Source organism: Antrostomus carolinensis, unplaced genomic scaffold (genome assembly GCF_000700745.2).
Source record: "Antrostomus carolinensis isolate BGI_N321 unplaced genomic scaffold, ASM70074v2 scaffold3722, whole genome shotgun sequence".
NCBI lineage: Eukaryota > Metazoa > Chordata > Aves > Caprimulgiformes > Caprimulgidae > Antrostomus > Antrostomus carolinensis.
In genome coordinates this window covers 334-17,888 of record NW_010298775.1, presented here as the reverse complement: position 1 = coordinate 17,888, position 17,555 = coordinate 334, and the positions used below count along the sequence as shown (strand labels likewise).

The 17,555-nt window shown below is 37.0% G+C and overlaps 1 protein-coding gene across 1 annotated transcript; it reads right to left on the bottom strand.

Annotated features, from left to right (window-relative positions):
• Positions 1–555: 555 nt before the first annotated feature.
• Positions 556–17,051, bottom strand: CHEK2 (checkpoint kinase 2). Its single transcript, XM_010162544.1, has 14 exons — positions 16,802–17,051; positions 16,137–16,261; positions 15,715–15,862; positions 14,879–14,969; positions 13,322–13,430; positions 11,437–11,490; positions 10,607–10,668; positions 10,014–10,113; positions 9,242–9,328; positions 8,272–8,435; positions 7,962–8,077; positions 7,075–7,160; positions 1,377–1,457; positions 556–775 (listed from the first exon to the last, which is right to left on the bottom strand). The coding sequence occupies exons 1-14, from the start codon at positions 17,049–17,051 to the stop codon at positions 680–682; spliced, it is 1,569 nt and encodes a 522-aa protein (XP_010160846.1). The 3' UTR covers positions 556–679.
• Positions 17,052–17,555: the final 504 nt, after the last annotated feature.

Sequence of the window (17,555 nt, the reverse complement as noted above, 5' to 3'; positions counted from 1 at the left end):
TAATTAAATTAATACCATTTAGTAAGGGGCAGACAGTCCAAAATTTTCACTCACCAAACAAGCAAATTAAAAATTGTTCAGTTCTCAGTTCTCTTGCAGGAACTTATACATCTTCTGTACATCATTTATCATGTTTCCTCTTACCCAGTCCATGCTAAGGGAAATAAACATAGCACACACTTTTCAAGAAGGGACCTGTTAGAAATGCAGATGGTAACTTTTGCTTTGAAAGCCTATCAGCCACTTCACAGATCACAACGCTTGAGCCTGCCAGCCCAATATTTAGCATCTAGCTTTATCTGAAGTCCAGAGAGCCTCAAGCTCCAGCAGTAGTTTTACATCAAAACTGAGTATTGTAAGTGCTCTCAGCAGTCTGTGGGGCAGCAGTTTTGCACGTATACAGAATGTAGGTGGTGATGAAAGTAGCCTAAAAACTTTTTAATAACTTTGTTCATGAGTTTTTTTGATACTCTCCTTGAGTCAGACAGCTGGATGATATGGAACATATCTATTTGTGTAGATTCTCATGCATATGCAGCAGTCACCTCAGTCTTACAAAGTTATTTTTATTTATCAATTCCATCTTTAACAGTTATCCCATTATTAAGATTTTTCTTAAATAAAAATGCTGCTTTCCATAAAAAAAATCTCTGATTAACAAAAGTAATTTTCTCTTTTTTCACCTCATTTTCTGAAAAGATGTAGAAGGAACAGCACGCTTAGAAGAGCCACACTCTTCCTCATTTTCATGGAGACGCTTTCTTGTTGTGGTTGGCTAAAAGAAAGATACAGCTGGATGGCTACATTAAATCAGGTAAGACACAGCCTAACTGTTTTGCTTGTTACAGAATTACAGTGTTGGATAAAGTCTCCTTTCTGTGACCAAAAAAGTAGCATGACTAAAAAATGTTTCTCTAACAAGATCTATCTAATTATATTTGATCCTTCTCATATGAGACACTGCCCCCAGCTTTATCTTCCACTACTGTTTAAAATTCTTCTACTTAGCATCTAGTAATGAATGTCAAAATACCATTTCTAAACTTTCACTAACATAAAAGTTTTTCCTTGAATACTAAACATTTATAACTTAAATCCATCAAAACATACATGTTCAATAATTTAATTTGAAATATATTAGTAATCCTTTAATGCCTAGGAGACTGTTTCTGTACATTTAAATAAAGTGTCTTGCCAAACAACAAGTTCATTGCTTCTATTCAGAAAGATGAGATAATTAGCAGGCTGCTACATACAGCCAAAACTGCACATTTCTCCAAGTTCTCAAAATTAATTGATTTTCTTATTATGGATACTTCAAAATCTAGTTTCTGTATGTGCCAAGTATTAATCTTCAAATAATCTGTTATGCATACCATTTTTGATGTTTGCGGTGGATTCATATTGACACGTGTCTCAGTAAGTAGCTGTTGAAATGTACTCTTCATATCCTCATCCTGTGGGAAAAAAGCAGTAACTCTAAGTAGTCTATTGGAATATTTAAGGAAAAAGCCCACATTTTGGCTAATGAAATGGATTAGCAATTCAAGAATGAATAAATAAAGGACAAAAGGAGGTTCCCCCGCTTCTCCCCAAATAAATATCTTCCTAATATGGCTTCACCAAGGGCAGGTCTTGGGAACAGGCTATTCAAAGAGGTGGCAGATGCCCCATCCCCAGAACCATTCCTGATCAGGTTGAACAGGGCTCTGAGCAAGCTGACCTAGTGAAAGATATCCCTGCTCATTGAGGGGGTTGAACTAGGTGACCTTTAAAAGGTTCCTTTCAACCCAAATTATTCTGTGATTCTGACATGCCCCACACTAGAATTTTGAGCAGGTGGTTTATATACAGTGCTGATTAAAAAAAAAATCTACTTAATTCTACAAAGAAACAGTTTCCCCTCAATAACTACTTAGCTAATAGTAGTCAAGCTAAAACTGAACTTACAAAAAAAACCCAAAACAAAACAAAAAAACCCACCGAAGCCCACATACCAAACTTTCAAATAAAGTATTATCTTAAAAAGCATGCATCCCACAGTTATCCTGGATGCGTTCTATGGCCTTACATATAGGTTAACTTTATAACTTAAACGTTATAACTTAATTTATAACTTAAAGGTTATAAATGGAACATTTGTAAAGCAAATATTCAGAATTTGGGCATTTCACTGAAGTTTCCCTTTTGAAAACCCAAATTACTATCAACACATATTATATTATTCATAGAGCATTCATATCACTACAGAAGTTCACTGTATAGTACAGTTAATTCTCTCTTTACCCGAAGTGGTAAGCCAGAAGCTGCCATTAGTGGAGGGAAAGTGTCTAGGAGAGCACTGCAAAAGAAGTGGACAAGTTGTGCAAGTTGTGCATGAACAGGCCTGGCTTCTGAAGCATTAAGAGAAGGGAAGGACAGCACAGGGGCAGGCAGGACAGCAGAGATTCTTTGTTAAGAGAAGTCAGTTTAGCAGAAAGTCAGGCATGTTTCAAGAGAAAAAGCTAGCCTGGGACCTCATTCTGGTTCAGCTGCCAGCAACAGCGTTGTTCTCGGTCTATGCTGGGCAACATCAGGGAACAGGAGATCAGTGTGAAAAAGACATTTAGTTGACATAGTATACTCCCTGTTTCAAAAATAAAAACTCTGTCATTCTCTAGTTTCAGCAATTTCTCCTGCGGGAATTTTATTAGAATGGGTTGCTATGGTTTACCTGCAAACCCTAAATCAGACTTCCAAACCTGAAATCAGGTCATTCAGCCTTTCCCAGAACTAAATGAAGTATGCTGCTCCGAGTGATTGAATACAGGTCATTTCTTTTGGCTGAGCTTTGAACAGTGATTGTGTGTTCACCAACTGAACAATTGATCTAGAACTAAAACTAGACATTTATTCTAAGCAACTGACTGAAGCTAACAGGTTGTATAATTTTGTTCCATATCACAGGAAAGACTGGGAAACTCAAAGACAAGTGAATGGGACATTGACTGCTAGAGACAATTAGAAATAAGGATAATTGAGCTCCTAAGGATTTCAAATGTTTTCCTTGAGTTTTTTGGGTGAAGGCAGGGGAGGGAGAGAGTTCTTCTAAGCTATGGGGTATTGCAGTGCCTCCTTTTTAGGTTTAAATATGTTCTTAGGTGCTACAAAAAGGCTTTGATGTGAATATCCTGTTTATTTTATGTAGAGTCGGGACTTGTCTTTCTTTTCAAGTGTCACCTGTTTTGACTGTGGCTACATTTAAGTTCATAGGCAAGATAAGATAGATATTTTTCCATTTATATAACAAACAGCTGAGTTTTTCTTTAGCATGCAACCAAACTAATCTTGTGCCATTCAGAAGATCCCAGTGAAGTTTTCAGAGGCAGAAACAGCAATTAATTGTTTATATATCTTTGAAAAATCTTTTAGTAAGTACCTGGTAAATACAGGTAAGGCATCTCCACTGAGTAGCACTTAGGTTTAAGCAGCCCACTAAGTTTTAGTTTTAAACAAAGAATGGGGTAAACAGCACAGGTATTTAAAACATTAATTTGCAAGCACTACTGGTTTAAATAAAGCTGTAAAAATTGAGTTTTGTTTGGAGAACATGCTTACTTTTAATATCTGAAAAATACCCTAGTGGACCCAAAATCATTAGAGGGTCTAACAGGCATTAGCTGTACGTGTACATTATGCATCTGTTGTCGTTTTTTCCATACTAACTTACTAACTTTTAAAGACAATACTTACGGACAACACAAGAGGGAGTGGGGAGCCAGTAACTCCTTCTTGCTACTCATAGTAACAGCACTCAAGTAGCTCTTGTGGTGGTAGTACTCAACGTGTGTGATATCTAGAACTGAACATACTGGATGTTGGCCTTCCAAGCAGGCAGTGTACGTCACCTATAAACGACTGATACTCTTAGTAACAGCCCATGAAAGGAAATGGTTTAAAGAATGGCATCTGAAAAATAGATGACATTTTGATTGCAGGTATGATGTTTTCTGAATATTTTTGTCCTGTCTTCAAAATTAAACATAACAGTAAGAGGTGTCCATAAAAGGAATATATAATGAAGATGCTAACAACCTGAGTTTACATTCTGAAATATCTCAAATTCTTAGCCTGTCTAATGACTGTCATATATTTCTCCTTTCCTATTATGCATACTAGCAATCCTTAAAAATCAGTGTAGCACAGTTTATCAATAACATTTCCTACTCAGAATTATAATCTAAATGTAAGAATCTACAGCTGATGAACTCACTGTAGAAGTTACACACAAAACTACTTTAGTAAAAGCCAGGAATAATTTTCTGATTCTCAGCAGTATAATCAGGACTAGTTAATGACTTAAAAACAGTCACCCAAATGCATTTTCTGTTCATAGGCCCAGTGGTCACCTCCAGAGCACCAGAATTAATAAAAGACCACCTAAAGACAACCTCTCACAGACCTAACTAGGCTATAACAGGAGGCAGGGAAGCCATCACCTCAGAGGGTTCCCGACATGGTGACACTTATTCATACGCATCACAGTAAGAACATAGTAGTCCTGGACGCTTGCCAGAATCAAACTCTGCAGGATTCTGCACTGCTTGCCCACACAAACAAGATGAGGAAGTGGGACTCTTGTTACAATGCTCAAAGGAGGAGGTCCCTCCTATGAGAGCCACATTCAGACTCTAAAAACCCCATCTTGATTCTCAGATGTTAAAATAGCTCTGAGAAGAGGTGTCTCAGAAAGGATACAGAAGCTGCTGGTGTTATCAAAAGAAGGTATTCAGCAGAATACTCCATGCTTTTTTTGCACAGTTGTCTCCACAAGGACTAAAAATCTGAAAGCACAGACAAGTTATAGATGCAGACTGGGCTTTATTTTCTGTGGAAAAATTCCAGACATTCAGGATTTTCCACTGAATTCGGAGCAGATCATGGAGGCATACAAATGGTGCTGAAGCAGGACCAGAGTATGGAGAGGAGCAGCTTAACACTGGTATCTTTCAACGAAAACAAAGATAGAGGGGCCTGTCAACCTCTGCTGCTGAACTAGCACCACAAGCTCCATCAGAAGCCAACTGGCTGGTGGGACAGAATTAGTGACAGAAGAGTTGGCATGAAATAGAACAACAGACTTCCAACTTGTTGGATGGTATGGCACAGAGGCAGAAAGAACAGTAGCTATCACTTGTGCTCAACCACTAATCTACAGCATTGATCCAGGCAGATATTTGCAAGCTCTACCTATTCCAAGTCTTCCCAAGCACAGACCATGAGGAGCTTATTCTCGGTGTTTAACATTAGGGCCACTGAATTCTAATTCTCTTAACATCAAAAATCAGTTTCATCTTCCTTCCATAAAGGAAAAACAGTTGTTTTGATGGAAAGGCCAGAGATGACAGGACTGCAGGAGTCCTGACATGCTACTTAACTAAAGGTGACAGGATGGAACAGGACCTAGTTTAGCTTGACACAACTCTTCAGTACTCTACAATGCCTATAAAACATGATCCAGAGTCAAACATCTGTGGGACAACCACAAAATAATGAACATAGACTCGGATTCTATAATTTGTCCAGCTGGAAGAAGGCATTTCACAGTTGCTTTCTCCCTTACCTGAATACAGGTTACTGAAGATGTATCAACCATGAGATACTGTGGATTTAGTCTGAGAGAACTACATTACTTGGCAAAGACTCAAGCTGCTCTGAGCCACCTTTATTATATGACAATGTAATAAAGATCACGAGACCAAGAAAACAAAAAGCTCTTCTATACAAGTTCTTATGGCTGTTGCCAAGGGTCCCAACACAGCTAGCAATAAGAGACATTCTAGCACGGGTCAGGCTGCATCAGGAGGTAATCAGATTGCTCAAGGCTGAGAAATGCCCTCAGCCTGTGCAGAGAGGGTACATGAAGTCATGTGAGCTGCTGTTAGATAGTTAAGCCACAAAGACAATGTATTATCCAGATAACAAAGAGAAAAGGCAATAGATGTAAAACTAAGAATAGAAAACAAGCAAATATGTGTTTAGGGTGGGAAAAGGCACTGAACAGCATCAGGCATGGATACAAGACTGATAAATAGCAGCAACAACAGTTGAAAAGGGCCAGGGAACTGAAGGACTGAGAAAGCATGTCATGCTGTAAAAGCAGCAATAGGAAGGGGCAAGAGCTAATGAAGGCTTTACAGGGACAGGGGCCAAGAAAATAAACACACTGGAAAACAACAGGGGGTCTAGTTGCCATTGCAAGAGGAAAAGACAAGGAGAACAGGAAAAGAAGAAAATCTGTGTCCTGCAGAGACAGCATTTACTTGTTGGGAGAGCAAAGCAGCAACTCTGTTCTGTATGCTGCAAGAAAGAGAAGGCTCCATCCTACAAAAGCTTTGACTCACAACAAGGTGCTGCAAGATCATCTTGCTTTCAACAGAGAGATATGGAAGCAGTCTGTTCAAGATGCTCACTCTTTGGTTTAGAGTTGTCCAACAAGAAAGTGGTGGCTACAATACCTAGGCTAACATCATCCTACAGGTTGGGATCTGATGGCTCCTCTTCCTACATGTCATTGACAATGCCAGTAAAACAAACAAATAATTCTTAAACATATGGCCTTTTCTTCCTCTCTTCTCTTTAGGTAAATAGGCAGCAGGATCTCTCTGGTCTTACACCAGCCAGCAGAAACTGCATAGCCAGCTGGCAGGCAGGCAGCAGTGCATGCCCACGAGAAGCACCAAATGACAATTGCTGTTCTGCTGGCTAGTGTCAAAGTCAGCCTGTGGACAGGGAGACTTAAGCTCTGACTTAAGATAACAGTTGTTATTCCCATGAAGCTAAAGAATTGAAGCTCTCATTGCCCATGGTTGCATCCCTTTTCTGGTATTCTCCACGGAAGCAGGATCAGGCACGCATTACACCTCTGGTGACCAGAGTAGTCAGTATTCTTCTGCTTCCTTGCAGAAGGAAATTACACTTTATCAACAAAACCTCATAAAATTCAGGCTGCTGAACTGCCTTTGAATTTACATCAAGAAGTTATCCTCAGAACCACCCAGCTTTGCTGAACTTCAGTTAAGACTCGATTCCTACCTGAAGCCAAGGATGCTCTAAGGCTTCCTCTGTTGTAAGACGTTTGCTTGGATCCACTACTAACAGCTTCTTCACAAGATCCAGAGCTAAGATAATAAAGAGTTGCTTAGCATATGATCAATAAATTCATTACCTGAAAATAAATTCTGCAATATGTATATACCAAAGCTATGTCCAAAAGCGTGTCTTATGACACTTCAGAACAATATCAAGAAATACTGGCGGGGCAGATCACTTTTCTTTTATCTATGCATAGGCAGGGCTGCAGACTGTGACTATTTTTCCTTCACATGCACACAATTCAACACTTTTCAGTATACCAAAATTACCAGCAGATATACTGAGCATGTCCACAGTTTAGGTTCTGAGCATGCACTGGAAGTTTGGCACCTTCCTAAAAGCTTCAGTATTATTGTGGACAAGCAAAGACAGCTTAATTTAGTTTCCTGGTTTACAGCATCTTGGAAAGCAGATTATACATTTGGGAAGATATCATATCGCTTAAATTTCTGGGATTTTGGGTTCAACACTTGAAGAATCCCGGGGTAAGGCAAAGTTTGTAGACCAGCTTGATGACAGCAGAAGAAAAAGTGAAAAGAGGAAAAATAGACCTATGTGCCCACAAACTCTATATTTCTGTAGTCAATAAAGCTAAATATTACTAAGAAATCTCTTCAATGAAAATGTATATGTTCTTTCTAATGCTTCAACTTTGAACTTAAAAAAAAAAAAAAACCAAACAAAACCCAACATTTTTAAGATACTACTTTGAAAACTAAACATATCAACATGCAGTGTGCCATACAGTTGAATGGAAGTTAAAGGAAAATAAAAACTACAAGAAGAGAGCTAAATATATTCTGCAACCCACTGTAATGGAATCATACCTGTGTCTGATACATGCTTCCATTCCTTTGAAATGAATGTGTATTCTCCACGAGTTATTTGATCTTTCAGAGATAGTTGAGTATTTTGCTCATTAAATGGTGGATATCCACACAAGCTATATAAAAGAAGAAAACAAGTTAAACAACACAGATTTTTGTCACAGCAAATGAAACACTACAATCACACAGTTTAAAGAACCTGCTATCATAGCGTCTCTACACATGTATAGTTTTAAACACACTTTCACTTCCTAATACAGATACTGAAGTTGCCAAGTCTTGAGCCACGTACATCTACACAATATCTTACCATACAAAAAGAATAACTCCTAAACTCCAGCAGTCCACAGCTCGGCTGTATCCAGCAGTCCCAAGTGAATTTAGGACCTCAGGAGCAAGATACGTGGGAGTACCACATAATGTTTTCATAAGAGAAGTTTCTCCAAGAATCTTGGATTGTCCAAAATCTGTAATCTTGTATTTAAAAATGGTAACACCACATTACATATTAGGATTGATTGTACAAGAACATATCATTATTGTCAACATACATCAGGAGGTAACATTATGTTTCTTCCTTTCAAGTCAGTTCCAGTATGTGACTATGAACAAAATTTACCCCAAACATTTATTAAATATTCAGTAAACAACAACTGAGAATGGAAGAGGAGGAGTAGGGAGAAATACAACACTTTAGCAAAAAAGTACTCTCAGATTTGGATGTAAATACATAACCACAGAATACAGGAATTGTAGCTCATTAGGAGAGATTACTTGAAAAATAAGCAGTTTAGCATGCAAATCTATTCAATGCTTTATCTGGGGAGACAAAAAAAACTACCAAAAAACACCCCGCAAAAAACCCCAACCCTAACTCCACCCAGAAAAAACCCAAAACAACAACAAAAAATATTGGGATATTTGTGGAAATGCTGTCTGCAACTCAAGAATTTAGATTTTATTGGGAAAAAAAAAAAAGTATCAGCATTTCAAGCTGTATACCCAATTAAGTGCTATACAAGCACAACATTTCTTAATTGTTCTCAGATAACTCTATGGGTTGAAATATCAACAAATGTAAAATGAAAATTATGAAAAAAAAAAACAAAACAAAAAACCTCAGTGTTTTAAGTTACTTCATAGTTTGTATGACTAATTCCATAATTGGGGTTTTTTTGTTTTGTTTTGTTTTTTACAATGTTTAACTAAATATTGAGAAGAATGGAAAGGAATACTCCCACATTTCTAAATGAACAAGAAGGAAATATAAGTTTTCTAACCTTTATGAGGCATGTCTCTTCAGAAGATGAAAGTAGCACATTCTCTGGCTTTAGATCTCGGTGTATAATACCATTGTCGTGAAGATACTAGATACATATAGATATACAATCAAAGAAAAACAGATTGTTAGCTTTTTTAAATGTAAGCTTTCAGATTTTTCATACAACAATGGCAGCATAACCGAAATGGTTGTGTAATAGGCATGCATGCATTTAAAGCTATACAGCTTATGACACACTCCTCAAAAAAACCAAACAAACACCCAAACAACAGAAAAAAAACAACCGAAAAAAACCACACAACCCAACCTTAGAAACCATTATGCTTCAAATGTCAAATCTCAATGCAAGCACAGTATGTAGACCTGGCAAAGTGTTCCATTCTTCCCATTCACAGGAAAACTATACTGCTTTCTTCATCTCAGGAAAAGCAACAGAACTAAGAAAGATCAAAGTGCTATTTTGCCTTTGTAGCAATTGTTTTTCCATCTCTCTCTCCTTTCTTGTAAAAAGGCATAAAAGTATCACATGATAATACTGCCATCAATTAGCACAACTTGTATTATTACTTTAGTCCCTGTTTTTAATCAGCAAGAGTGTTTGAATATTTTTTGGCTGCAGTGAGGTAAATAATGTTGTTAAACCACCTTGTTAAGAGTGCTGTGCTGATTGCTTGCACAGGTTTCAGAAGTGACAAGTGACAGAAGAATTCATCTGACTCACATTCATGTGCATAACCATATTTTTCTTGGTAGAATTCATTATTATGTACCTTTACAGCCAGCAGCATCTGATAAAAATATAACTTGCAGGTAGCTTCTTTCATCTTGATTGGCCTTGATACTCTGTCATACAATTCTCCTCCTTCCATCCTGAAACAAGTGCAGGTAACAAGTTAATATGTTACTTCCAAAAGATTCATCTCATTAGACAAGACTGAAACCAAAACATTTGGCTATTTTGGCTACGGAGAGGGAATACATTTCTGAAAATGAGTGAGCAACGTCCTAAACACAGCACACGCACTGCTGAATTAGGCCTAATCTGAGTCTTCACTGGGAGTTTTTATAAGATTTTTGATCAGCCTCCTCTTATGAGCTCAAAATCAAAAAAGTAGCAGCAACCCACAACAGCAGCATAGTGGGCAACTACTCGGGCACTCAGTGCCTTCAAACCATAGAAGGATTACTCTTCTGGTTATCCCAGTTCCTAATTTTACAGAGGTTTTGGAGAACAGTGGAGGCCAGCAAAAGAAAAACAAACCAAATCAAACCAACAAACCCCCAGAGTTCAGAACTATACACATTCTTTGTGGCTATGAAAAACATTTCATTTTATGCATTTACTTTCAAACGAGTTACTTACAGTTCCAAAACAATGTAGTAATCCTCTGCTTCAAAGAAGTTCTTGATCTTGATTAAGCAAGGCTAATAAAAGAGGGGAACCCAAATGGGCACACAGAAGAAGCAGAATCATTTGTAAAAACTGAAATTATCAACAGTTTATCATCCTGAAGTTCTTATTTCAATAGGATTTCAACCATGCCACTTAAACTAACACTTAACACAACTGACTAGCACCCCAGGCTTTGGCACACAATATTCAAGTCTGTTGTCTTCTCCCCTGTACCTCCACACACACAAACATTCAACTCTTGTGGTGACTACAACTCAACAAGTATCTTTATTTTTTCCAGTTGTGAGTTACCATACCCTCTTCATATGCAATAGTACACTGGGAAGCAAGAGTAAGTTCATTAAGCTATGCAAGCTTTTTACTTAACAAAAGTAAAAGGTGTCTTTTGTGGGGCAGGAGGAAGATGCAGGGGAAAGAGGGGATACAAATTAAAAAAAACTGACAGTGGAATCTAGTCTTTATATTTGGTTATCTGGCAGTATTTACAAAAACATGCATCAAGGAAACATTTCTCAACAGTGGTTCAGATTGAAGCTTCTGTGAAGTTTCTTCTCAAATGTACATCTTGGTTATTCAGGGTTTTAAAACCTCAAATCAGGAAAGACACAGAATAATTAAAAGAAGTGTTCAATGGATGTATTTACAAGAAATATTATATGCATCCTTCAACATATTTTTCTAAACAAATTAAATTCATCTTTAGTTACTACACTAAGGTCAGTGAACTACAGAAATATAGTAGGCAGCAAAAAGGAATAAGAATGTACAGTAACACTCACATGATCGATTTTCTTCAAAATTTCAATCTCTGTATTGATATTAAAAGCTGGGTTCTATTAAAAGAATCAAATATCATACTGGGTAAGACAGTGCTGTTCTGGAATAAGACACATCAGAAATAAGAGATAGTACCAGAAAAGCCATTGTTTCATCTCCCTTGCTACTTTAAGTGACCATAACGTATAATCTTTATACATAAACTGATCAGATGCCTTCAGTGAGTGAAATGAACAGTCTGCTCTCACTGTCTGCAGCAAGATACTGCTCCAGACATGTCATTTCACTGCAGGTTAGAAATCTCCACCTAATCATATAACTACAAAAAAAAAAAAAAAAAAAAAAAAAATCTTGGCCAGTCTATATTGGTATTGTCCTTTAAACAGCTTTCCTCCCTCCAAGATGCTTTCCATATAGGCTAATGCAATGCTACTCTCTCCTAGCCTTTATTTTGCAAGATAAAATAAACAGATTGTTTAAAGCTGCAGCTTAGGCTCAACTGATGAAGTCAACCCAGCAGGGTTTTTTGTTTTTTGGGTTTTTTTTTGCGCTTCTTACAATCCAAATCAATCATCTTTGAACATACAGGATCAGATCCATATACAACATTCCAGATGTAATCCTATCTGTTTTGTACAATAGCATTTATTAATAACTATAATTCATAACAGCATTTCCTCAATCTTTATTCAAAATGTTCCAAAATTGCATTTTGCAATTTTCAATCACATTGATCTTACATATGCAGCTACAAATAACTAATCTACTTCCTCCTCTGAACTAGGAAAAGTGCAGATTATAGCAGAAATTGTCACTTGAAGTATACAATCTTGCACTATTAAACATTATCTAACTTCTAATACTCCAGCATACAAAAGTATCAGTTCTTCGTACATGATACTGCAATCTTCCTTTCCATCAACAGAGACTTTGGGTCAGTGCCAAAGAGCTGAATTTGTATATTCCCACTTTTTGTGCCATGATCTCTAAATGTAATAGTACATAAGACTAATCTTAAAACAAATTCTCAAAACTTCCACTAGTAACTAATTCCACTCCCACTGAAGTCTTCTGGCATCCTTTCCTCAGCCAGCTACCTTTCCACCTTAATTTTTGTCTTTACAAAAATATTTTTCAGATCAAGTAGTAGGTTCCTATACAGTACCCAATGAAATACTTTGTCAGTTTGAATAGTGTCTGTGCTCTGAAGTCCATTTTCCCAAAGACTGAGGTTAATCCAACTTCATTTAAATTCAGTAAATTGGCAGCAGCACAACTTACGTAACTCTTTCTTCCATGCACTTTTGCTTCTTTTTTTTTTTTTTCTTCAAAGTTCATCCTATACCCTTATAGAAAATCTAAGTTGGGGTAATAGATAGGAAGCTGCTTGGATCTCTTTCTCATGTTGGAGTAAAGCCACTTGGCTTGTTCTCCTTCAGATTCAGGCTTCTGCTACAAGACTAGACGCATTAAAAGCCCTTCCCAAAAGTCTTCATACGATTTTGTTTAGAAGTATTATAATGGAGAATACAACAAATTAGCAAAGTCTGTGAATTTTTTTGTCAGATTCCATTGATTATGACGTGACTATCTGGTGCCTTTTAGAATATAAACTCCACAAGACTTCTCACCACCCTTTGTATATAGCACATTAACAAACAGTCCTAAATTATAAAAATAATGAAATGTGGTCAAAGAATATAACCAAGCATTTTCTACAGATTTCTATAAATTCTATAAGAACAAAAGGCATTTTGAAATTACACACAGAAGACATCAAGTGAGAAAAGCTTCTTTAGTTGAAGAGAGCTGGGGAGCCAGAGAGGTTACCAAATATTCCGTGACTATTGCAAGATGACCAAAAGACAAACAAATAGAAGTACTTACTGCATCTCTAATTCCACTTGCCATAAACTTCCGTTTATTGATTATCTTTACTGCAACTTTGTTACAAGTGCTCTTCTCAAATGCCAGTTTGACTTCTCCACAGGCACCACTAACATAAAAGCACAGCTGTGTTAATACTTACAAATACTTTTCAAAAATCTGCATAACAAGTGTAGACAAATTAAACAAAAGCATTGGATTATACACAATTTGAGGCTGCTGCTTTCTGACTTTCTGAATATGGCATGTTGTCAAAGCTTCCTCAGAGAGCATTCAATAGTCAGGAAGTCTGTTTAAATAGAAAGTGATGTCAAGGACTTCCCATTCAAAAATGCAGGAGTAAATATGTAGAACAACTAATCTGTTTGTACAAAGGGTATCAGTGAATACCAAGGTCAAGCTCTGTCAGCATTTCCATCGCAAGGATGCATTTAAGAGAAGAGAAACTCGTGAAGAGTTCTCTCAACACTGGACTGCATAAACCTGAAGAATAGATATGACAATACCTTTATTTTTACTAAGTGGCAATTTTATTACAGAACAAAAATGGTTGTATTTTGCACTCGGATTTGTTTCCGCGTAACTGTTCGCCTCCAAATTCTTCACTGACCATCTTTTTTCAAAAGATAAAAAAATAGTCCCCACTTAAGACAGCCTCTCTTTTTCCTGAAAACAGTTCTTTCCCCTTCTGTTTGAAGCCCCAACAGTGATGTTTTAGAAAGCTATATTCTGTAAACATACACAAACATTCTTGCATGCAAAGAGAACATAAACGGTTGCAAGAAAGCAAAAAATGTTACTTTGAAGCATTGATCAGTAAATTCAGTAATCACGTAATTTATTGCCTTGAAGCATCTTCTCTTTCTAATCGCACAAGTACAAAGAAAGTGCAAAGAATGAATTTGCATTCTCAGTACTCTGGTCTTAATAAATACAGTGTACTACAGCATCTCTTAGGCTAATACGTTCTGAATAAGCATCAGCTTCAGACCACATAAAATGAAGCAGGTAAGAGACTACACTGGTTCATGGTCTCTGTTAACTTGTACCAGTTGTTAATCAACAAAATCCAGTTGCATTCTTTAAACTGCAGCAAGAAAAACAATTGTTAGAAGGACAAAGTCTTACTGACAAACACCACTTGAGAGGTTTCTTGCCAAATGGATTCTCAGTTAGCTTTTTGCGCCAGGTTTCATTTAACTGGCACAAAGTGGCAAGAACAAAAGAGAAGGTTATTTCATTTTCGTTCAAATTCCCAGGCAATGATTAGACAACTTATCACAGGCTATTTATTTGGTCCTAGATATCATCGTACAGACCCCAGAAATCTCAGTTAAATCAAAGCGTTTCAGTCCTCATCAAATTGTTTTGCTGCATGTAACAGAAAAAGTAAAATATAAAAACATGAAGAACTCTACCCTGTAAAACACTCAGAATATATGTGGGATTATAACAAGTAAAACAGCAGCTCAATTAACACTGGTAATAATTTCAGCACAAGGTACTGAAAACAGTAACCAAATAAACACTCAGTGCCACAGAAAGGAGGATGCTTACCTTCCCAATGTCTTTGACATGATATATTTCTCTCTGAATTCTCTAGGAAACAGCAACTGATCATCCACCATAAGATCAGAAAATACAAACACTAGAAAGATGAGTGAAGATAATTTTCCTGTTACTAAATTCTAAATTTTGTTATAACAAACAACTGCTTCCTGTGATTTTATAGTCAACAACATAACTAAGAAAATGCTGCCTGCTGGAAGAATAACAAATATATTTAAAAGGTAACTGATGCTATAAATGACATCAGCTATGGGTTAGCAAAGTGATCTTGTTACTGCAAACTGACATCTTTGGTATTCACTTCACAACAGTGCTTAATTAACACTACATTTAAGGACAAAATAAGCAAGAATTTCAATGTCACATCAAGGAACAAAGACAATCAAGAAAACAGCATCTTCGTGGCAAAGCAAAGACAAAGAGACAAACCCCCAGCCCTCCTAATTTTTAAGAACTTTTTTTTTTAATTATTATGCAGCATCTGTTAAGTACCTGGGGTTTTTTTCAACTTCCCTTGAACAGTCTGTTTCCCCCATTCCCAACACCACATACACAGCTACTGAAGCACAAAAGTGTTTCAAAAAAAGTTTAGACTCTAGTAAGGTGGTTCCTGATGCAGCTTCTTTTAAATTTACTTTTTTCATTTTTTTTTACTAGGGTTGAGGTGGATACAGATAAATTTTATGCAAGTACTAAAACATCAATTCATAGCTATATTTTAACAGCACTCTTGAAGAAGCTCAGCTTGCAAGATACTCAGATCACTGCAGAAACAACCTCTTAGTCACACATGAAGAACCTGCTTCTGTTATAATACATTTTACCCTTATTAGTCTGTACAGACAGTGCAATTTCAGAGTTGTGAGTCAGTGGAAGCCTCTTCCCTTTTCCAATGAGCTCTCTATTAACAAAAGTTCCATTTGCACTGTGGTCTTCAATGTAGGCAACATAGGAATTTTTTGGACCCATTTCCTCAAAGAGAAAAAAAAATGGGAAAGATTAACAGTAGGGACAAAAATACTTTACTAAAGACATGACAGACTATAAAACTTCACTATTGTTGGCTCAGGAAATCAGACTACAGAGGTTATTTCATAAACCAGGTTAATGGAGCATTGCCAAGAGTCTTATTAAAGGAGTCAACACTAAAGGTACTTAAACTTTGATTTCTTTAGGATCTGCCAAAGTCAATCTTTTTCAATTATGCCAAGATAGAAAAAGATAGTTAACCTTTTTTAGCACCTACCCTGAAAATTCGGAAATGCTTCTTGCTGTAGTTCTGGTAGAAGCCAGTCTCAGACAATCCTAGCTTAGAAAAACTATAATCACAGCTTTTGTCTCTTCCAAACCAGTATTCATCGTTCACACAGTCTACAGAGAAGAGAGAAATCGAGCAGAGAGAGAACACAAAATTGCAGAAGTTACTAACTATGGCACTACAGAATGATGACAAGTGGTAGTAAGTAGGATAACAAAGACAAGATGCTTCCTATACAATCAAGCTTATTTGTCTTAATGCAGACAAAGCACCATGCACTATCAACGCACTGTACATCATTTTAATAATTTTATGCTCTTTAGTAACAGTAGAGTTTTCAGTTCACTTTCAGCAATTCAGAGACACTGATATAATATATAAACAAAATAAATTATGAAATGGCAAAATGAAGCAAGTAACAAAGAACAGGAATACCCCAGAATTCCTCTAAATCTCCTCTAAGTCTATGGAAGTTGTGTATCTGGGTACCCAATATAAACACTGGGATGTAGTACAGAATACAAAGTTATTGCAAAAGTTGCAATCTTGTACTTAAACTTGAAAATGAAAAGACACTTCTCTCTACCAAGCTGCTTAAAATTTTTCTGAGGTACTACAAATGAGCCAAGAGGCTTACTACAGTATGCACATACCACAGTTGCTGAAACCTTTTCCAAGTGCAAAGAGTCGACCCCAAGGCTGAGGAACAAGCTCTTCAGGTTCGTGGTCCTCAGGGATTGACGGAAGCTCCTGAGTGGGAACAGTGTCCAAAGAACTGAGGGTCCCAGAACTTGAGGAAGACTGACTAGTACTCTGTGACCCACTGGAAGAGGAACTGGCACCACTCTGTGACTGTTGGGCACCTTGAGACTGCTGTGCTTGACTTCCAGTCTCCCGAGACATGTTGGCTTCAAAGAGAAAGTTAAAAAAAAAAAAAAAGTTACTGCAGCAAAGTAAAATTGATAAACATTCACACCATTAATATCCAAGTCTATTTTCAGTCTTCAAATAAGTAAAACTTTCAACCAAAGTGTGCACCTGTGGATTATATCTAAATGCCCAATAATTTTGCAAACCATTATGGTTTTTCCTTTTTTAAAACAAAAAAAAAAAAAGAATGTGGTGCTCCCTCTATTGGTTCTAAAACAACAGGTAAATCTTATTCCCTGATATTAACGTGAACCCTGCAGGGCTCACTCTTTAATTCACAAATGCAGCGCTCTGTGGCAAAGCATCTCTCACAAAGCTGCAACCATTGCAGCTCCCCAGACACAAAGGGGAAAACTGGGAAATGAAAAGTAAAAACTGTAAAATAGAATAGGTTTTCTTGACAGTGAAAGCACACAACAGATTTACCACACAGCAAAGCAATTTGGTGTTTTGGCTGAATATTCCTTTAACATAGGC